This window comes from Botryllus schlosseri, chromosome 5, assembly GCF_051294905.1.
Source record: "Botryllus schlosseri isolate E-star chromosome 5, Bs_hap1, whole genome shotgun sequence".
In the NCBI taxonomy this organism is placed as follows: Eukaryota; Metazoa; Chordata; class Ascidiacea; order Stolidobranchia; family Styelidae; genus Botryllus; species Botryllus schlosseri.
The window spans coordinates 27,538,857-27,562,385 of NC_137240.1; the positions used below are offsets into that span (position 1 = coordinate 27,538,857).

The following is a 23,529-nucleotide window of genomic DNA, read 5'->3' on the forward strand; positions in this document are numbered from 1 at the left end:
AAAGATGCGCACGATTTCAAATTGGTAGTTCTTCACTGGCATATAATTCTTCCCTGCGGGATGGTAGCCTATTTGTCTTGTGAGGTTCAGATTGCCCAGACTGGAATATTCGGTGCCAGTCATTTAGGCGCCTATGGTCAATTATACCTATATGTATTTTGTATATACAAAACGAAGTTTCTGGTCAGCGTAAGGGCAGTCCTTTTCGGCCAAGGTTCTCTCGCTGTCGATCGTTCTGGCACACTTCTTGGAGTCGCATGTTATATGGCCTAAAACTTTATATGTCTTCATGCGTCGTGACGCGGTAATGGCCAACGCCGATATGGCTACTTCTATAAATCTTGCGTATTCTATGTTGGTGGAAGAGTAAGCAATAATGAAGGTACTTGGAAACTTGAAATCGCGCGCAGCGGGAAAAAATCTTGAAAAAGTTGCATGAAATTTTATAAAATACTTTATAATTCATGCTAATACACTAAATAATTTTGGGCCCCCTTCGAGCTCGTTCCCCCCAATTGGGGGACTTGGGGTGCGGCAGTTACGGTCCTTTCAATACCTATATCTCTATACCTATATCTATAGGTACTGCTTGTTCAACTGGAAATTTCGGGCACATTGCATTGAAACACCAGCGACGTAATCTTAGCAGTCTACTCACAACTTTCCTGCAATCCTAATTGAAAACTCCAGACTCCAAGCCAAGCAAGAAGAGTATTTTATAATTTTTTTTTTTCTAAATCCATTTCTCAATATTTTTGTGGGGGCCGCAGAAAGGCTAGCTGGGGGCCGCGGTTGGGAATCACTGCTCTAAACCTTTGAATTTCTGCTTTTGGCTTTCTCTTTTTGACATGCCCGTTCATCCCTTATGGTTGATAGATATGATGAGTCATATAGTAATCGCGAGCACTGACCACTGATCGATTTCACGAATTAGGAATTTGGAAACGCCTCGCGTAAGAATTTGATACACGTGCTGTAGAATGCGTAATGAGACAATGGCAACAAAAAAGGTTTGACCTAAACTTTATGTAAAGATTGATTTCTTGTAAATTTAATTGCTACTCATACTTCGCCACATTGACTTTATTTTGAATCTGGATTACGCATGCGAGTTACGTAGGCAGCGTAATCGTGGCATATTAATGTACAGGCTTCAAAGTAAACGAATTTCCTGTTTAGTTGGTACAGCCTAGGGTTTTAGTCCACGCATCAACATTCAAAAAACAGGTTTAATGTTATGAATTCCAAGCAACCTTTCGCGGGCCGCACAATATGGCTTCGCGGGCCGCATTTGGCCCGCGGGCCTCACTTTGCCCAGGCCTGTTCAAAAGCAATCGCAATCGCGAAATTCAGACGCAATCGTAATCGCGTTCGATTACATCGATTAGGTGATCACTAATCAGACCATGTCTAATACATATACATACACATCTCATTTCGTAAGGGTAATACTTTATTATGAAAAAGTCGCACCATGCGAGAAAAAATGCACAGCGCATTTTCGTACCTATCAAGTAAATTGGCGAGTGACCAGAAATAATATATATTTCAAACTGAAATTTATTAAATAGATTAGCATAGCTTTGTCGTTTATACCCAATTAATTACGAAACCAAGCCTATCTTTTGCATCCACTGCGCACTCTTCCACTACACTCCAGGCGCTGGTAACTTATCGAAGTGAACTTTGTCGGCAACGTACGATGGCGGAGTGGCAGATCGCGGATTCCTGTGGCAATAGAATAATTTGGTTCAAATATTTCCTCACTGTATTCCCTGTATTCATAAATAAATGCTTACAATGCTTACATATATTCAGATATCGGTAGACTATATATGAGTGATAAGAGAGATCATTATTATGCTTTGAATGCAGTTACGAGTTTGAGAATGAGACTTTTGGTTACATTGTCTTCAATCGCAGAGATGGTTGACTACCTAATAATCGTATTGATACAATGTACAACTCTGCTCGGAAACTAGACATAAATTGTTGATTGTCTGCTGTTGGGAATACATAACATACGTATTTTCATGCGTGTCCTATACGCTATTAAGAAAAAAGAGAGTGCATTAACACTCGAAAGATGGTACTCGAAAACACAACCAACCCCAGAAATATGTAAATTGAAAAACACGAACATAAATGCTGTTTAGTCGCTAACAAGGTGAGTGAAATATTCGACCCCCTCTCCCCAAGAACTTTCGAATGTTAATATGCACTCTTTTCGCTGATGGTGTCGAGTCCATAGCTAATGAAACTTACACAACCATGGTGTTCTGTAGAGTCTTTAGTTGTTTCCTGTGAGCTTTGCTCATGTGGAACATCACCGCCAGCATTGCCAGGACCACAAGGAGACCGACACCCAATGCCAACCCAATTGCCGCCCCCACGGCCATATAGCCGTCGTAATCCGGCTCTTCGTCGTTGTGATGATCCTGTTCATGGTGATCGGGGGCATCGTCGTGGTCATGATCGTCGGATCTATCGGGCACGTCGAAAATGTTATCCTCGCCCCCACTCAATTTCATTGGAATAGCAGGAGCGCCAAGAGTCCTGGTGAAGCTCCCAGTGCATACTTCGTTGTTAACCCAATTCATGTCTAGAAAAATACGTATAACAGGACTACTCAACTGGCAAATTTTGTCTGTCTTAGTATTGAACAGATTGCATTTAGACGACCTTAAATTGTTTTATAGAGTTAAAACCGGCCAAGGCATATAATAAACTTTTGTGAGAGATTTCTTCTAAAAATATTTTGGTGAAATGTCGCTAAATGTACATTGTAACTCTCAAAACACCAACATAACAGTTACATGTCAAGTCAAACAATGGAATGAAATAATTGCGAATAAATTTCAAATTCGCGTTGCAGCCGTATCACCTGCTGGTGCGGGGTGTAGATAGTTCATGGACTGGATATCCGCCAAATTTTTATCATTTTTAACCGGAGTCGTTTCGAATCCGGATTTACACATTTTCCTAAAGGCCGGAGTTGAATTCGTACTTTTTCTGAGACGGTCAGAGTACTAGGGAGTAGTCCGCGTGGTTTAACCAAATCCGCGGTGAACATTAGCAGGATTTATTTATTTTGTTGGCCGGAGGCGGATTCATATTTTTCCGATACGGCCTGAGTTGGATCGGGGCCTGATTCTATTTTGAAGACAAGGATAGGTGTCGGAATAGCTAATTTGTCGACCCGTCCTGCACCATCACATACCTTGAACCAAGACCGAGAAAACTAGGCGATCCAATTTCAGGTAGTTGTGCGTATTTTGTAGGTCTGATATTTTCATGAAGTTCGAATAGCCGAGATATCCAGCGCTGGTTTCCTTTAAATAAATGGAGATGAATACAGTTACCATGACTTATGGAAAACGAAGATATCGCAATAGATTAGCAGAATCGTCGAATGAAAATGAGAAAGATATAAGATCGATGAAGGAAGAACTTTCTTTACCTACTTCACTTTAACGAAGTACAAGTACTTTCTTAAATCGCAAAACTTTGAGCACTCCGAGTACGAGATTTGGGGATCTCGTGACTAAAATAGGTAAATGAACTACACTTACGTAACTAAATTTCATGTCTCCTTCAGTACTAGTTGCTAATGCCCCTGATGCTGATGCAGCTAGCAGCGTCACTGAAGAACATGTCAAGACTTTCGGGTTGCCAGTTGTAGTGTAATAATTGTTGTTGTTGTTGTTGATTGTTTTAGTACACAGAATCGTCAATCGGTCAGCATCTGAGCGAAAACCTTGCCTGTGCACAGCACTATGATGACAATATGTTCACAGTCATTGCGCGTGGTAGGTCTGTGTTTCATTTAAAGGTGTTGGAGTCTACTATTATTCAGTTGAGCAAACCTATTTTATGCAGACAGAAAGATTTCCTCTATAACCTACAAATTTCTCATTAGTGCGTGTTGTTTCGTGTGTGTAATTGTTTATTTACAAATTGTGCTGCTACTATAGTACCGTATGTCCGTATACTTCGTAGTTTGATATTGTTGCCATTGATACAATGCGAATTTCATGGTCTGTGATTTTGATTGTTGCGTCATACTGTGCCTTTTTGGTTTTGCTTTTAAATCTGTTTAAATCCCTTTGAAGAGCTTCTTGGAGGTACAGAACTTCAATATACAATTAAATAGTATATTCATATTGAAATGAACCCGAATATTTTCGACTGACACTCGTCAGGGGTAATCGTCAGCAACTAGTAGAGAATTGGAAAGGACATTGTATATCAACAATCGTATCACAAAATATGACGTCACCAGCATGAAAGAGAGAGCGTTCAATGTACTATTTTTAGGTGGTACACGAACTCCTTTTGTTGACAGAGTTTTGGTTGGTGTATTTTGATAAAAGTTGATTCCAAGGCACATAAATGGAACTGTGAGCGACCTCGCCCTACGATTCGAAATCGGTCGTCTCGATAATTATTCGCACAAATCGGATTATCCAACAGATGTTTGCCGATGGCAGAATTAATGGTTTTTGATCGATCAGCATCAATCTTAAGTGGATGAGTTAAGGGTGAGCTTTTCACTGAGCGTGTTCTGATAAATCTGGGGACATGTTGGTTTATGCGGTCCTGCAGACGTCTTGACGTTCTTCCCACGTAGCCACAATCACAGTGGCACCTATATTCGTACACTACATTACTTTGTTGAAGTGCAGGAAGCATGTCTTTGCGTGTTGAAGGGAGCAGTTGTGTTGTTGTATAAATCACATTGGTTTTGACTGTGTCGTAACACTTACTGACAGCAGAAATCAATTGTTTTTCAAAGCGGGTGGAAATGGGGCCAATCCAAGGTAGATGGATATAAACATCTTTTATTGTTCGTGCGGTGGGCTCTGTTCGTTTTTCTGCGTTGAATTGCGTTAATTTCCTCTTCATGCCGCGGCTGATGACGTGTTCAGGGTAACCGTTATCCAGTAAGATTTTTCGGATGTAGTCAAGTTCTAAACTCAGTTTGTTACCCGAACAAATCATCAACGCTCTATGCACGAGTGTGCCTATGAGGTTAATTTTTCTGCGCCGAGGACTAAATGAATTCCAGCGAAGGTATTGGCCTGTGTTGGATAATCCAATTTGTGCGAATAATTGTCGAGACGACCGATTTCGAATCGTAGGGCGAGGTCGCTCACAATTCCATTTATGTGCCTTGGAATCAACTTTTATCAAAATACACCAACCAAAACTCTGTCAACAAAAGGATTTCGTGTACCACCTAAAAATAGTACATTGAACGCTCTCTCTTTCATGCTGGTGACGTCATATTTTGTGATACGATTGTTGATATACAATGTTCTTTCCAATTCTCTACTAGTTGCTGACGATTACCCCTGACGAGTGTCAGCCGAAAATATTCGGGTTCATTTCAATATGAATCTACTATTTAATTAAATCCCTTAAGTGTGCCGATAACTCTTGAAAAGAGGCACCCGAAAAGTCTTCGAGTTTAATAAATATACTGCTACAATGGATGTTGTATTGAAAGCTTAATCCCAAATAGTTGGCAAATAGTTCTATTTCCCCTATTTTGGTAATTTTGGCAGCAATCTACGACATCTCATTATATCGCGGAATCAGTCGGAATGGCACTCCGACTGAGAATCAATGACCTAAAGTATACTTTAGTCCAACTTGAGTTACTTTCAATTATCTAATATAGGCCTACTTTTTTTGCAAAAATGTTTATTCTTCAATATAATCAGTGAATGAGTTAATCTACCCTGGATCCTGGATATCGTGTATGATTAGGCTATATCATGCTACGTTAGTTTCTTCTAACCGAATCTGGGACTTGTGGTTCTATACTTACTGATGTTGGCTTGTTCCATAAATCACCTCCCACACTTTGACTTGTTAGAAACTCTGATGACTTGCTCATAGCATAGAGAGGATTGTTGTTTTGATCGACCACCATAAGTCGGATGTATTTGTTGCAGAACGGCCAGTCCAGAGTATCATCATTTGGTCCTTGAACGAGTCCGAAAAACGCGGACATATATCCTGTTGCAGCTGAGTTGGTGCCCTGGGGATACAGCTTCGAAACAAAAATATATGAAATCGTCTGTGGGATTAAAATAACCACTAGGGTTGTCCATAACTTGGAAAATCTTACAAATCCTCGGTTGTAATGTCTTATTCGATAGATTATTGATAAAAAACGACACTGAGCCTGAAAGAAGCTCACAGAAAGGCCGTTAAGATTTCGTGCAAAGCGTTTGAAAGTAGCTGCCGAAGAATGGGCGTGCCACCGACCATAGAACGGCGAGAAGACTAGTAATCAAGAAACCACGGCTCTTGATTGGATAATCGGCTATGCTTCAATGACCACGTCAGCAGCAGCTTGTCGATTTGGTGAACAAGGAGTCTGCTACTGGCGGCGATTCTGAAAGCGCATTGTATGTAGGTTGACAGATAATGATTTAGGATTGATTAAGGGTATGTTGAGGTACGAAATACATGATGAACAAACAACAGCTGCTTCACAAAAACGTCTAAAGCATGACTGCTTTATTGTGAAAGAAATCGCCGTAGCCTATATGCCTTGTTTTCAACGAGGGAAAGCATAGGCGCTTATGCAAGTGGCGACGGATTCCTAGTTTCAGAAATAATATATCATTATTGAATACAAAGATAAAGCTTAACAATGACACTATAGTTTGTGTGATCTCATTGGGCTCAGGTTGTAGTACATAGTTGAAGTTTTGAAAGCTCTAAGGGTCGGCTGAATCAGCGGGTTATGCTTGGTACTTGTCAGATGCTTGCATCAAACTGTATTCACTTGCAAGTGTTGTCAGAGTCCTTGATGATGACGCAGAAAAGAGGCGTAAAAGTAAGCACATAATATGCTGGATATGATATGTCAAATTCCTTAATAATCGCGCAGAAAAGGGGTGTAAAGGTAAACACAGACAATGCTGCATAGTGCATAGTATCCAGCATAGTTTGCATATCATATTAAGCAGGGCCTATGCTTGCATTTAAACCTCGTTTCTGCGACATCATTAGGGACTTTGAAAACATTTACAAGTGAATTCAATTTGCTGCAAACATCTGATGAGTGCTAAGCCTAACCGTCTGATTCAGCCGATCGCTAAAGCATTCAAAACTTCAACCATGTACTGCAACCTGAGCCCAATAAGATCACCTAACTTATAGTGTCAATGTTAAGCTTTATCTTTGCATTCAATAATGATATATTATTTCTGAAACTAGGAATCCGTCGCCACTTGCATAAGCGCCTATGCTTTCCCTCGTTGAAAACAAGGCATATAGGCTACAGCGGTTTCCTTCACAATGAAGCGGTCATGCTTTAGACGTTTTTGTGAAGCAGCTGTTGTTTGTACATCATGTATTTCGTACCTCAAGATACCTTGAATCAATCCTAAATCATTATCTGTCAACCTACATACAATGCGCTTTCAGAATCGCCGCCAGTAGCAGACTCCTTGTTCACCTAATCAGCAAGCTGCTGCTGACGTGGTCATTGAAGCATAGCCGATTATCCAATCAAGAGCCGTGGTTTCTTGATTACTAGTCTTCTCGCCGTTCTATGGTCGGTGGCACGCCCATTCTTCGGCAGCTACTTTCAAACGCTTTGCACGAAATCTTAACGGCCTTTCTGTGAGCTTCTTTCAGGCTCAGTGTCGTTTTTTATCAATAATTTATCGAATAAGACATTACAACCGAGGATTTGTAAGATTTTCCAAATTATGGACAACCCTAATAACCACCGTAAAAAATCGAGTTTTCAAACGATTAAATCTGAGCCAGCAGTCGTGGAAAAATAAAGCGTCATCTTTATTGCTTTGGTGAAATATATGTATGTTCATAATTCCAATTGAGATATGCAGCGCCGGATTTTGATAGAAGTATGGTTTTATGCCAGGAACATTATACTCCCCTTGCTTTCGGTTCTTCATAATTTCAGACAATATTTCATTACAACATTTACCTTGATTCGGAAGTTGTATCCTTGCGTGGTCGTCAGTACTTCACTAAGAATTGATCCTCCTTTCGATGTATCAGCAAGGACCTGAGAGTAATCATCAACGACGAAGTACGCATCGTCGCATGGCTTGTCCATCACACTGACGTCATCAATAGCAAAGGTATCCTCATAAATTGCTGGAGAAGAGATGATGGAAAATCGTATTAGGGGAATTATTGATCGTCTATCGTAACGCGGCTCTTAAAATATCTGTAGAAGATTACAATTTTCGTCAGCAGAGATGGTTCGTTACGAAGTAGTCTACTTCATTTTTTCGAAGTAATCAATTCGTTTGTTTTTCCTATACGTCCTTTTTAACCAAGCGGTTTTGATCTTTGTAGGACTTAACTTTTAATCACCTTTTCAAGCAAACCGGTCTACTTTTCAGATTTTTCATTTTGTCAAGTAGTTTTTGATTAACTATATTCATATTGAAATTAGCCCGAATATTTTCGGCTGACACTCGTCCGGGGTAATCGTCAGCAAAGAGTAGAAAATTAAAACCAACATCATATATCAACAATCGTGTCACAAAATATGACGTCCGTCATTGTACGATTGTTGATATACAATGTTCTTTTAAATTCTCTACTAGTTGCTGACGATTACCCCTGACGAGTGCCAGCCGACAATATTGGAGTTCATTTCAATATGAATATACTATTCAATTGTATATTGAAGTTCTGTACTTCCAAGAAGCTCTTCAAATAAGTTTTTGGATATGTTCTCATCACTTTTTGAAAGAGATTTATTTCGAAAACAAGTGAACGTAGCTCCCATGACGACACATGAAAATTGCACTAATTTGTAGTGCCATTTGACATTTTGTGTTAGCCGCCTAGTTTCACAGGCACACTGCAATCTCGATCGACTTGGTGAAATTATGCGTCGTCACGACCAAGTCTAATATTTTCAATTACACTCTTGAATACTTTTTAGATATCCAATTTCTCCTTTAACAGGAGATAGTTTTGAGTTTTGAGTATGCATTCGGAATTCATATTTCCGTCTGACTATGGAATTATTTGTCAGACGAAATAATCCGCCGAATATGAGTAGATTGATTTCGGCAATCTTAATATTACCTGTTTTCCCTTTAAATACAAGTCGATATTCGGATGGTGCACTGATTGTCATCCGCTGTAATACCCATTTTCCTGTCGTATCCTCCGATAATGTAACAAGGGGTGATGTCGACAGTATATCTCCAGTTTGTTCGTTCAAAGTTCCGATTTCGACTCTGTAAGTTTATGATTTTAGTCGCAAAGATCACGCTCGTATTAAAAATCCTATTCGGCAAATATGGAGTTCCTGCTCGCTTATCGCAGAAACCCGGGAAGTACAAAATTGCATCAAGGCTGATTTGAATCATATAGGCCTATACTGTAAATTTCTCTCGAATCCAATTACCGTTTTTCAATGGTACTTTATTTATCGAAATTGAAAATGGGACATTTGCCAAAAGCATGGTACTATTGCGCGACGATAGAGTGAAATAATCATGGATCCTGAATAACCGATCTGCGTTACAGTCACATCGACTCTTTTACTCTTTTCAGGGTCGCTAATACAAAACAACTTCGAATAAAATCAGTGAACAAGAGGCTCGCAAATTTGTTAAGTCGTTTGGAGAAGCAGACGGACAGGAGTGTTTGTTTTCGTTTAAGTCAATGCCCCGTGATCGATTTTAAATTTACAATGTGTCGTTGCGAATATAACGCAGCATTATATACTACTACATTACATATAGGTGCAAGTTTCGAAGTTTCACTTTATCGCCGAGATTGCTGGACGACATCGCCTGGTCGTGATCACAGTTAATCTCACTAGAGCGATGAAAATATATCCAAATACTGCTTTCCATACAATACAATTTATTCTAGACTAGAATATCTAAAGTAGGTAATTTATCTTCAAATACCTTATACTAAACTGTAATTCGTATAAAGTCCTCAAGTCGGCAAGCGTACTTGAGGAGCACTGCAAGAAAGTTGTAGTAATTTGTTATTGGCTCAATTGTAGAGATTATGGCATTGGCATAGTGATGATAAGGCAAAACGGTTTTCTATAATACAACTGTCCGTTATTCGCCGATACGATGTTCTGTTCACTCCAGCCGATGATAAAGCAACAGTTACTAACGACACGGCCGCGTCGCTGCTGACGTCCTTGCTGATGAAGTATGAGAACTGCAAGCATTGTTGTGATGATTTCGAGAGATATCGCATGCTTCTCATTGATCCCAAATTCCCCGCAGTCTTCCCCGATGTATCCATTACCATGTATGCTCCTGCGAATATTCAGCACGTGTTTTCCATGAGACAGGATCGACAACAAGGTACTTCTTCGGTTTCGAAATATTTAATTAGGTCCATCTCATTGCAATACCTACGTTATATTTTTTTAAACTACTAATTGTACTTGAAATGTTTTGAGGCAAACACCGTATATTTTACAATCTGGATTTTGAAAAGTATAAGTACTTTTTAAATACGTTTGCATCACTTTTATAAAAATATTCGTGATGAGAACCGCGTGAAATAGCCATCACAATAACTGCGGAATATATAGTCAAAGGTTGATTCTATTCGCAGCTAATGAGTCATTTTTGTGATTACCTGTCTCAAATCGACTTTTAGAAACTACTAACTTGAGTAGGCCTACTTCTCATACCGACCACCTTCTACTTCTATTTGCTGTGGCATTGAGACGTCTCGTAAGTTGTTACTTCTACTTGCAATTGAGCAGAAATTTACGGCGTGACATTATCTTTTACTTGGGTAACGACGACGACTACTGAGACAAGCTCTGGTGGTAATGAAGTCATTGGTAACAACGCGGGTAACAACGCCGACTACTGAGACAAGCTCTGGTCGTAAGAAGTCATCGGTAACAGAACCGGCTTTAACTTGCCATGCCTATCAATGGCTGGGCAAGAGGGCCTATCTTTTTCCGGACGTAATATTTATTTAATGAGTAGTTAAAGCTTGGTCAGGCCGGGTGCACAAGACCGTAGTTGACAAGCACCCTAACACCCGCTGATAATCGCATCCATCTTCATTTTCTCACCTTCTGCTTGCACTCCAAGGGTTGCATCCATTGTCGGTGCGCTGGTTGGCACCGTCACTGTTTTATCGCCGACAAAATACGCTATCCAGTCTATGACGTCGGTATAGTCGTTGCTATATCCGCACGCTGACTCATCGTCGAAATTACAGTTGTATGAACGGAGTACTGTATCGCCTGTAGGACACGAAGGAAGCTAACTTGAAGCATCATAATATATTATATACTGTCGTCATATACTTTTAGCGAAAAGACTGTGTATTCACACATTTGGGTGTGGACGAAAACAGAACCTACATCACATCTACATTGCAAATCCCGTTCTCGAGGTGTCGATCGAATGTTGAATTTGATAATTCCACGGTTTGGGCCAGTCATCAATGTTATCAATCGGCGTTTCTCTTTCTCTCTATATATATCCAAGCGCTCAACTTGGATGTTCTGGTTAAATTGTGGAAGAGAGGGTTCTGATGTATTTAAGGCGCCAAGCTTTGTTATGAATCCTACATGCATGCCATCATACGCCCCTACCTACGTTCCTTTTCTTCGTACTCTATGTGTGCTTATTCCTATTCGTCAAGCATAATTTGTATTGAAATGCTGTGTTTGAGGTAGGTTCTGTTGTCGTGTAACACATTTTAGGTAGGCCTATGAATGCACACTATTAGCTAAGAATGTATAGTGTCTTACTGCATTGGTACATCCTGTTTATTTTTTCAGTATCTCCTTGGCTGAATCCATATCTTTGTCCTATGGTATTCTGGAAATCCGGATCGCGCGTCACGATAGTAGGGTTTCCATTCGAACTATGATGAGAAAATGTGTCGATAAAAAATTCAACTTATTGAAAAGTCGGCGCATTTGAGGATTGGTCATCTGAATTATGGTTGCAATCGTAGCTATTGGCCTGTGGTCCAGAAAATATAACTCGCGATCAATATATGGTCCTTTACACATTTCCAAAATATGGTAATCCCAAGTGTAATAGAGCCTATATAGCTATATCAGATTGTTAATTCACATTGCTTTTATAGAACACCGTCCAGTCACAATCAAATTAGTGGCCATTAACAGGATTGTGCGAACTTCGCCTTGTAAAAACTTCAATAGAACCACGCGTAAATAACTAATATAAAAAGACATCATTAAATGGAGTTTCCAATATTGAATTCAAGCTGTCGTATCAAATTTCGGATGAATTTAATTTTTTGAAGGTTCAACGGTCCGCGAGATTTGTTTTGCAGTTATACCTGTCCACGAGGTCAAAAAAGTTGAGAACCACTGGTCTAGACTTTAGACGACATAAAAAGGTGGTCTTCAATGTGATAAAACATGCTGTATGTTGATTGCTGTGCATACGATAATATTATAGGCACCAAATTAAAATATTCTCCAATCAGCTATTGAGTATTACTATCATTTATATTTCAATATTAAAATCGAAGATTACATTACCTGAATCCGCTTGAGCCATAATGCATCACAGATGTGTAATCATACGGAACACGCCTGGGATCGGCCGTGTCGAAATCGTACTTATTGAAATTGTTTTCATAACCTTTCAAAAAAAGATATACATCGTGTTAAATCAAGGATCTGTTTTGTGGTTCTTATCATTGCAATAGCATAGTAAAATTTTCATTCTGTTACTAAAATGCAGAATTGATTCGCTCAAGGGAATTTATCGCCGATCTCGTCGTCGGTCTATCTATTTATTGATAACTAACCTACGGATAGATGCGCAACTACCACAAACACGTCATTACGTCCGGGCAAGCAGTCTCTCTTATTGCTGAGCAATCTAAAAACAGCACAATTGGTAGAGCTATAGCTTGCAATCAGAGGGATGAAATTTAACAAAATCGGCCTTCATCGAAAGCTAGTGTAGTACTGCTTCTGGCGATACAAATTAAAATCTTGTCAGGGAAATGGAACCACAAAACAGCCCTACGTCTGAATATCGGCATTGTTCCGAACAATCGATCTGCAAAATTGGACGTTCTAATAAATTTCAGCTTTCAGGTAGTCTGCTGTAGCACTACCAATTATGTTACTTTTAGATTCCCCAGCAATATGAGACACTGCTTGTCCTTGCTGTCCCTCAAGTTTCAGCGACTACTTCATCTCGGAGACAAAAGCGCACAAGTAGCCTATAGCCCACGTGCGTCAACGAAGAACAACTATCATATGATCAGGACTGAATACAAGAAAACGCATTGCTGTATCAAGTATGCCGGACCGCAATTGTGGAACAGCATCTCGCCGGCTATCCGACAGTCGTCGAGCATGTCCGCATTGAAGTCGAAATACAAGCAATTTCTTCTAATGAATACTAGCAACTCTTCAGGATTACTGGACCATGACCTCCGCCACATGCCACCTCATTTTGTCGCTTGCGTCTTATATTCTCTGCATTACTTTTCATTCAGTGTGCACTGTGCATGCCTCTTATTTACTTCGCCTAGCCTAGGCTAAGGTGGGTGTCAGATCTTAAAGGCTACTCCGAATTGTTTCGACACCTTCCTATCTTTTCATTGTATCACAGTCTTGTGATGTTTTGAAACGATGGAAATATTAATTAACCTGATTGATTAATTAATTGATAGCGTAACCATCGGGAGTGGCGTATCTATTCTATCCGTAGGTTAGTAATCGATTCAATCTGATACACCGAAAAAGTTCATTGTTACGTAAAAATGTTGATCGTGCCCAATTGCCCATCAACGGACTGACTCAGCAGTCGGCATAATCACTATAAACCGTGGATACTTGTTGTGAGACGACGAAGTATTCGAACACTTATTGCTGCACACCGAGGTGCCTTGAGCGATATTACTCTCTGCTTGAAAGGATCGTGAAATATTTACAGGTTACGAGAAACGATGTCGCGTATACGGGACGGATATATTCTCCCAACTTTATGCGTCAGATTTATCCATTCTAGGTGATAATGAAATCTGATCAAGAGGAAAATGGCACCCTCCGGATTCAGTAATGAGTAATGATATATCGCTTGCATAGGCTTGATACGGTCCCTCTCGCATATCAGATTTTGACTCAGAAGCATACAGCAACCATTGCGACAAACTGGACCAGGATATGGGAATTTGATTTCAGGATATATTCCAATTAGAAACGCTCTGGATAATCAATCCATTCTGTTTCCTAGAAGTTTCCTAGAATCACGTGATTGAAGGGCTGATTACATTGTAGAATAATTGTGGGTCAAATCAAAGTTTAACATGTCCTATCGATGGTTCTTAGTACACATTTAAAAGTAATAGAAATACTATCCTATTTTCCGTCATTGCCCTTCCCCGTTCATTATTGGTAGAACGTGCTTTCAGTGTTGTGACAAAGCTTCTGACACAAAGCAGAAACTGACTTGACATAACGGGACGCTAAGTTATTAGGGTGTTCTTATCATTACTTAAATCCAATACAATGAGGATAATGGCAATACACCAGCTTCCTCCGTCATGCTATTACTTGCAGAAAAACGTTCGGTAAATTGTTTAGGCGTTGTGAGGAGGGTCAATTGATTTGAAAGACGACTTAAAATCGTTTCGACTGCTTCTAGAGGTAGTCAACGTATTCATCGTCGGTGCTCACTTCTCACGTGCAAGTTGCATTGCCGTAAGTTTTGTATTGAAGTATATCGAGAAGTCGTGATTTACGAGTACGTGAAATGTCAGAATTCAATGCCTAGTTTTGCCTAGAAAATTGAAAACTGTCACATACAAGTAGAAGTAGTCTGATATCATAACCACTTGAGGAAGTAGTACAAGTTGATAAAATCTACTTGAAGCATTTCATAATGTTGAAGTAGGATGGTTACTGACCACCTCTCTTCATATCTTTTCATTGTATTACGATCTTGAGGTGTTTTTAGCTAATGAAAGAGGTAACAAGATGATGACGATGATTTAGAGCAGAATATAGAGTTTAGATTAGGGTTACCATATTTCAGCAACCCAAATTCCGGACACTCTTTAGCGCCCGCTAGTGGATTCAAAATGATTTGTGACGTCACACTAGCAAAACTTTGCTCATAGTTCAGAGGTGGTCACGATCAGGTTCAGGAGTATGTGGCTGTGTGTTGTGTAACCAGGACCGAAAGCACATGTTTTCAGCCCCCTTCCGCCCAAATAAAGAATGCAACTTGCCGGTGCGCACCACGGAGCTTTATAAAAAACCCACATACAGTGGCTTCCAACATTTTATGGTCGCGACTCCATCTCCAATTTGAAAATGTTCCGTGGCCCAGATCAAACTTTGACGAGCTGATTGCTAAAAGAAGGCAGCACCTTTTCCCAGACTTACTCACGGGCTATTTTGGAAGCTGATTACGTTCAACATATTCGCAAACCCCGGAATAAAGACAAACACCCCCCCCTCCCCCCCCCCCCCCCCGTTTGGAACTATCTTTGAATAAAGCATTTAAACGGCCTTAACGATCTCTAGGAATATACCGTTCTCCTATAATTGCGATTACAATTAGGCTTATTCCAGTAAATGAAGGTTGTTTTTATTTATATTTTATTGCAGTTTTTGCGAGGGTGGTAGTCTCCATATTAAAATCATTAAATGTGATAGTAAATCGCGCGCAGCGCGAAGATAAATATCATGCATCACATGAATATTCCCCCCAAAAATATTGTTATTATGCTGATTAAAAGATAAAGTTATGAGCCTACGTCAAGTCTTCAAAATTCCAGACATTTGGCATATTTTAGAAATTCCTCCCGGACGCTACTTTGAACAGTGAAATTCCGGACATGTCCGGGAAATTCCGAACGTATGGCAACCCTAGTTTAGATAGGAATGCAGGCAAAATTAAGTTTTTAACCTGCAGTGATATCTTCCCACATAATTTCGACGTAGTCATCTCGGTCTGGTCTGGATTGCTCGTGCCATATACCGATAGCGTGCATCATTTCGTGACATACGGTTCCGATCACCTCGCAGCCGCTGCCGATCGACAAAGTCTGTTTCCCGCCAACTCGACCGACATTCGAATAACACCTGTTCAGTTCGTTGTAGACATCATGAGTTTCGTTAAAATTTCTCCCAATCCAATCGGAGTCACAGAAATTTTGTAACACCCTTTAGACCAGTGGTTCTCAGACCTGATGCCACTTGATAGAAATGATATTTCTTGAACTCGAAATGAATTCAATTTGTCCTGACATTCCAAATTTCAGCAACGGTAATAATCAAAATTATAACACGATTTGGACGTTATAGTTGCGTCTTACCATCCCTACGCCGAGGCTAAATTTTGACCTTACACTGATCAGAGGATGTCTCCGAATTGAGAGGAACATATGAATGCGTGTATGCACTGTACAAGTGTACATGTTAGCTGATTCTAGCATGGTCTGTCTGTTAAACATCTGTGCAAACTGAGTTTGAAGGCAGAAAGTTATGGAAATATGATATTTGCTTATAAGGCAATGTCATATGCAATATGTAACGCGCCTTTGAATCAATGAAACAAGGATTTCAATCAAAGTGACTTACAACTTCGAAGTTGCCACTGCGAGCACACTCATTTAGGATGCATTTTGTAGATGTGGACTAACACATGGAGCATCTTATAGCAGTCAAATCACACTCATTGAATTATTCTCTTGTCGAACACCTGCGTCCCGTAAAGAAAAAAAGGTTTTGTGTCGTGAAGACATGCCAAGTTTAAATGATATGCGGCCCACACAATTGGTTTCTGATTGGAATTGTGATCAGGTACGTTTGATCTAAGCTCAAGTGGGGTAATATGACGGGATTATATAACAAAATTAATAATTATTCGTGCTATCATTGCACATAATTGTTTTGGACAAAATATTCAAGTGAAATTATTTTCGCGCTCGGTGCGATTTGCCTTCACCTCATAATTATTGCCCTGTGTATAGTCCGATTTTCTGTATTTAAGAAGTCTCGCAACAGTCATAACCTTCAATGCCATTAAATCATCCGTTGGAATTGCAAACATTTTGGTTTCTCTTTTTAATAGCACTTTGATATGACGATGTGGAATGGGGGTGAGCTAGTCGATATATTTCTCACTACCATCTAGGGCAGTGGTTCCCAACGTGGGCGATATCGCCCCCCAGGGGGCGATTTAGCGGTCTAGGGGGGCGAAAATGACGAAGGGGGCGATAGGGGGGCGAAAATGGACTAAGGGGGCGACGAGGGGCGAAAATAGCGAATGAGGGCGATAGGGGGGCGATGACGCGTTAAAACGGCTATTTTGGAGTCAAGTCGGAGAAATGACCTTTTTTTAGTCAACCCACGAAAATTCAGTTGCAAAAGTGTAAAATTCGACATCGAGGCGAAAAGTTAACCTTTTTTTTTAGTCAACCCGCCGGTGATTACAGTTTGTATACCGTTTTTTCGGTTCACAAAATTTGGGGGGCGATGATCGGCGTTGAGCTTGAAAAGGGGGCGATGAGTCGAAAAAGGTTGGGAACCACTGATCTAGGGGGAGCGTGTCTAAAAAAGTTTGAGAAGCACTGCTTTAAAGTCTTAGTTGGGGAATAATACTGGCTATTATGGAGTCGGAATCGGTGTTTGTCAAACTGCTGCCACTCCGGCATGTTGCTTAAAAGTGTCACTTTCATTATTTAGGTTATCAAGTGTTTTAAGCAGTCGTACCTTCACAAACTTTGTTTATCTAATTCATAAATTACGTTGATTCACCTGGTAGTAATAATAACTAAAATGTTATAAACGTATGATTTTCCTAGGATATTTACAGGAATGATTGAGTCAGTGACGGATTTTTATAATGAAAATATTAGGAGTCGGATACGGTATGTTTTTGGAGTTGGGGCCGGTATATTGGAAATGTCCTAATACGCCAACTGGTGGTCGTATTTTCAAGATATCTTGGCTTATTATGATTCGATGGCGCGACAACATCAGAATTGTGGGCATGCGAATGTAATGATATGTTTACCCGCTAAGAGATCGGAAATTAATGTAGTCGCTTTCCGTCGTTCGATCCACGAAGTCCAAACATGTCCTCAGTCTGTATTCTTGCCTTGCCAACTCAATGGAACCTATTGCCTGAAATACATGCAATCTTATACTTATTGAAGCATTAATAAGGAGAAGTGCGTTGTGTAGTACGGGGTTGTATTGAAGTCACGAACTGCCGAGTCACAAGTCAATCTCGTTTTTAAAGCGTTGTCTCGTGTCAAGTCGAGTCGTTTTCTCAACATTACCGAGTCAAGATCGATTCTATGCCAGAACGAGTCCCGGTCTTACTGTTAAGACTCGAAATCGAGTCCAAAGTAATGGTGTTCACTGTTAATTCTCGTGCTCAAGTGATGATCTACTCACTTTTTAGGACATCGAATCCCACGAATACATGATATATCAATCTTTCTCACTTTTAACATGTTTACTCATAAAGATAAACGACCCTAATATCAAAACAGACAGACTTGAGTGTCTCTAGCCATAACTTGATCTAGTCAAATACAAGTTGATTCAATACGCAAAATGACTCAAGTTCAGTCTTGACTCGAGTCATTAGCACATAAAATTGAGAGAATGTGGCCACAATTCAAAAATTGAAGTCGATACATTCGAATCATGGACATGAGACAGGTTTTCACAAAAAAGTGCTATGAGAAGAACAACTTTTGCAGCGTTAAAGAATATTATGTGATCGATGAGGATCTTATCAACGGAAAAAAGACCATACCTACTCGTTAGTGTTTCAACGTTTTTGTATTCATGGTGTTTCGACTGCATTGGTCATTTTACACCGGGTCGATATTCTTTATTTTTGATTCCGTATTAACCGAGTTGTAACACAGCTAGGGTTGCATTTAACACAAAAATCAATTTAACACAAAATGTTTAAAATAAGGCCCTAAATAGTTTTTTTTTTACCCATGACGCCCCTAGCAGTATGGTGATTATACAATTTACTAATACATACATATGCTGCAAGTGGCATGGAGAGTCTGTGATGCTGTTTCATATGCTATCCACGTACAACATAAAGAAATGAAGCTACAATATGGAGTTCGCGTCGAGCAAGTGCAACGGTGAAGATATCGCGGCAGAAATTTCGCAATGGCTTGAGAAACGATGACGCTCAGCCGCAGCAGCTGGTAGCAGCAGCTATCCAAATTTCATTTAATTGCAGCTCCATTACGGTGACTTTCTGAAGAAAATGGCTGCGGCCACAATGTTTTTCCATCTTTATTTCAATTCGAGACCACATCATGTTTAGAGCACAGTGCCTCTTTAATGATGGCACAATAACGAAATGCAATAGATGAGCAATTCCTCCAAATTAACAATACGTCACTCGAGATTATTGAATTTCAAAATCAGAGAATATCGTAAACTAAAATGCAAAATTTTGTTTGAAAATGTTGATATTCACACCATGCCGCGAAAGCACTGCTCGTTAGGATAAAGAATATAGGTTTCCCGTAGAATCGGTATATGCGCCATTTTCAGCGCAGTGATGCGATTATTTACAATGAAATTCATAAACGGGATCCGTAAATATTCGAAGTATAGAACCACGTAATACCGAAATCCAGACTGGACATTCGAAAATATCATTAAATCCGCTCTGAATCATAAGTGCGGTGAAAATTGCCGAATACACAATCATGCAACATATGCTGAAGTCATCATAAATAGTGACTTGTTTATGTCAGTGATCCTATTGTGCCGTGCTCTCATGGTTGGGACTACTCTCATGAAATTGGCAGTAAACACATATTTGTTTGATTTATCAACCCAAGTATATTTATTTACAAGCAGCGCACAGTTAAAAGGAATCAATTTTCAGGAGACCAACTTATAAGGGTGCGAGGAACTAATTTACAAAATTGCAGCATTTGTAAATTAGTATTTCTTCAAGTCCACGTTAAACCACCAATCAAAGATTCGTCTTATTTCCCATAAATAGCCATTTGGAGCGATTGCGTATACATTACACCAAGAGTAAACCCATGCATACTTGCCCAAACGCGTAATTCGATTAACGTGACTTGTGCGAAGAAGTGCTTGCACTGCACAGTACACACGCTTGAGCATACAATGTAGTACACTACGAGATAGCCATCAGCTACTCAGAACATATTTCCAATACGGATCGTGAATACTTCATGGGCCCTGTCAAGATTCTTGTGCCGGCGTGGCAGTTCTTATCAAGCTTTCGTGCTACGCCCGAAATCTTATCAGGTGTTTCTTGGGAATGTGTTAGTATATTGAGATAACGCGTGACAATTTGCCTGCAATCATTTTATCCGATTTACAAAATGGTGTAATGAATATGTTACGTTATAGGACGATAGAGAGAGAGATATGATATTCTTTTTCGCCTGCACCATCGAGATGCTTTGACGACGGAGTTGCGATACGGCCCCATGAGGTCATCTAGTCTGCGCCCCCGTTTTTTTTTTCTCCTCCATGCTATCCGTGATTGCTGAGCGCCTAGCGGGATAGCTGCAAATACCAATTTTCGAGTTTTTGGTATGACCCGGCCGGGGATCGAACCCACGACCTACCGCTCGAGAAGCCGGACGCATAACCATTACACTATCTCGCTGGATATGTCGGCATATGACCGGCGTTCATGCGAGCTCCGTGGCCCCCTGAGACGGTATCAGGGGTTCGCCGAAGATCAAGTAACATGCATTCCCGACTCATCTATCGGAATAACGATGGTATACAGTGGAAATCGCTCTTTCACGTCATGTTACCAATGTTTTTGGTGCACTGGTCATTTTTGCACCAGTATTTGATCGGTCTTGGATGTGGAATGTGGTGGATTTTTATTTGAATGGCTCAGCGAAAATTCGTGGTTCGTCCGGTTAGCAAAGCTTGATAATCACTGGAGCAAGAGGTAACGGTGCATACAATGCAAAGCTAAACATTTTACCTCCAACGAGAGGCCAAGTCCGTAATCGATAGGTATAGAAGTGGTCGGCCAGAAATAGGATTCAGCGATTATCGTGTTTCTTGTTGAAGTCTTCGTAGGCAGTATATCTCCTCCAACCAGACCCTTTAAACCTGCGTATGTATAAAAAAGAATTCCAGGCAACATATCCGAAATTGGTCGTCTAATATTTACCCCTTACCTTTGTTTATTTCCAGAAAGTCTGGTTTTTCTGGGAGCTCTCTATCTGTGATGTTGTATCGTTACATGAAAAAAGATTTTAACTTGTGAATAAATATAATCGATCTGGTAGGCCGCGTTAAAATGATGGATCAAAGTACGATCGTACACTGTCCACTTCAGTTATGATGTACGACGCGGTTGCTATTATTTCGGCAACGCCAAAGAGCTCCCCTGCAAGCTATTCTAATTATGTCTTGGGTTATATCATAAGTGCCTATATGTTAGGCCTATATGAGTTGCACAGGGGATAGAATAGTGTTATAATCAATATATGCAAAAAGACATCCGTGTGGCGCATCATGTCGTATCCGTCACATTTTAGCGACTATGTTACCAAATATGTTCATAGGATTTCTTATGCTGTTTCCGTTTGTGCTAGAAACATCGTTTCCATTATTTTTGGAGTATTTTAAGGAATTATGATACTTTTCACTTTCAGACAGCCAAATTGCATTGTGTACCTTGCTGTTCCGGAACTTTTGCTGCCTGTAAGAAAACAAATTTCTGCGCATTAGATGAGCGTAATATTATACGTGGATATTTTGCGAGATCTACCTGACTGACGCAGAGCAGAAGCATGACGGCGCTAACGACAATTTCCCGAGCGTACATGGTTGTCTAAGCTAAGTAGTATACTTTATTTTATTATATAGGAAGATACAAATATATGAAGTCCCCGTACTTTCACAGTCACATTTCAGGGAGTACATAAATTACAGCCACCATGACAGTTTTTTAAGCTGTCTGGAAATCGCCAACGTATAGCATGACATGGAATATAATCTTCATGTATAACTTTGAACCTAGCTAGTTTTATAGGCATCATACGCTGGCGATGGGCAGTTAAAAGCGTTATCGCGATCACAGACACCCGCAGAGCTCGACGTAATGTTGTAAAGGACGTCCTTCACTATATATATATACCCAGGACAAATGTACACAATCAGTAAGCGATCACATCAGACTTCAGCTTGGTATTGCTATTTGTTTGTCATACTATATTGCAATTACAAGTAACGCGATCATCTCATGAAGCGAGATGATGAATGAACAATGGCGCATAGACTTTGTATGAAAAATTGCAAAGCTGCCATACAACGCCTGAGTTCCGTATAATGCTGAGCAACATGGCATGGACCTACTATGCTTATGGCGGCTACACAAAGGTTACTACTACTACTACTAGTTTGAGAATCCTCCATCATCTATACCAGGAATTCGCAACCTTTTATGCTCTGCAGACAGAATCCAAAATTTTTTTTCGCGCATACGTCCCTAAAAAACTAAAATGTCTCAGATGGATCATTTATTGCTGCTCAAACCCTAAATTTTCATTGAATGGCGCCCAGTAATAAGGCGGTAACATACGTGTTTCGAATAAAGAGATGAAGTTTTTTATTAAATTCCCAAAATTTTAAACCTTCACCCTACGATTTTTCTCGGACCAGTATCGGCGTCCACACACGTGGCCACAGATGGCCGACCACTGATCTATTTCAAAGATCTGAGCACTGTGAGTTGAGAGGTACATAACTTCAGTATATAATTCAATATTATATACTTGTTGAAACCCCAATATTTTAGTGGACACGCATCGGGATAATAGTCAGCAATCAGTAGAGTATTAAAAGAGCATTACATCTGAATAATCGTATGATCAAATATGACGCCACCGACATGTCAATCCGGGTACCCGGGGCGAATGAAAAACATGAACGGCCTCATCGGGTGACGTGAAATCAGTCGTCTCGATAATTTAGATTTATATAGAATTTATCCATTAAAAGTTTACCTATGGCAGAATTCATGGCCGTTGCTTGTTCTGAAGCTGGTTTATTTTAATATCAATATTTTATTCGAGCATATGGTTCTCAACATTGAAGGCAAATCAAGATTCGTCAATGGCATTGGCATTCTAGGTCGAGTTCATCTAAAAATCACCATTAGTGTTTCGGTTCTTGTTACTATTTTAACCAATTCTATACCATAAAAAAAATCATCTCAATATATGATGGTGTGTGCTGGAGATGAACTGAAACTATTATGATATTAGGTTTCTTACAAGGGATATCGCAGATGTTCCGCTATTTGAAGAAGAGCTTCTTGGAGGTACAGAACTTCAATATACAATTGAACAGTATATTCATATTGAAATGAACCCGAATATTTTCGGCTGACACTCGTCAACCAAAACTCTGTCAACAAAAGGAGTTCGTGTACCACCTAAAAATAGTACATTGAACGCTCTCTCATTCACGAAATTTCATGCTGGTGACGTCACATTTTGTGATAC

General features: G+C 40.0%; 3 protein-coding genes across 4 annotated transcripts in view; 1 reads left to right on the forward strand and 2 right to left on the reverse strand.

Annotated features, from left to right (window-relative positions):
• LOC145439906 (peptidyl-prolyl cis-trans isomerase-like) overlaps positions 1-23,529 on the forward strand; it is a 362,730-nt gene that overhangs the window by 191,408 nt on the left and 147,793 nt on the right. The window lies entirely within an intron of this gene.
• The window catches only part of LOC145439892 (meprin A subunit beta-like), a 233,110-nt gene that overhangs the window by 132,480 nt on the left and 77,101 nt on the right, over positions 1-23,529 (reverse strand). The gene's annotated exons all lie outside the window — the stretch shown is intronic.
• On the reverse strand, positions 1,433-21,901 carry LOC145439896 (meprin A subunit beta-like). The gene is made up of 16 exons (XM_080317558.1): positions 21,792-21,901; positions 21,698-21,722; positions 21,196-21,240; positions 20,997-21,127; positions 18,039-18,148; positions 15,927-16,102; positions 12,533-12,635; positions 11,768-11,883; positions 11,081-11,254; positions 10,154-10,301; positions 9,097-9,251; positions 7,976-8,148; positions 5,834-6,058; positions 3,221-3,332; positions 2,266-2,602; positions 1,433-1,728 (listed from the first exon to the last, which is right to left on the reverse strand). The coding sequence occupies exons 1-16, from the start codon at positions 21,846-21,848 to the stop codon at positions 1,650-1,652; spliced, it is 2,166 nt and encodes a 721-aa protein (XP_080173684.1). The 5' UTR covers positions 21,849-21,901; the 3' UTR covers positions 1,433-1,649.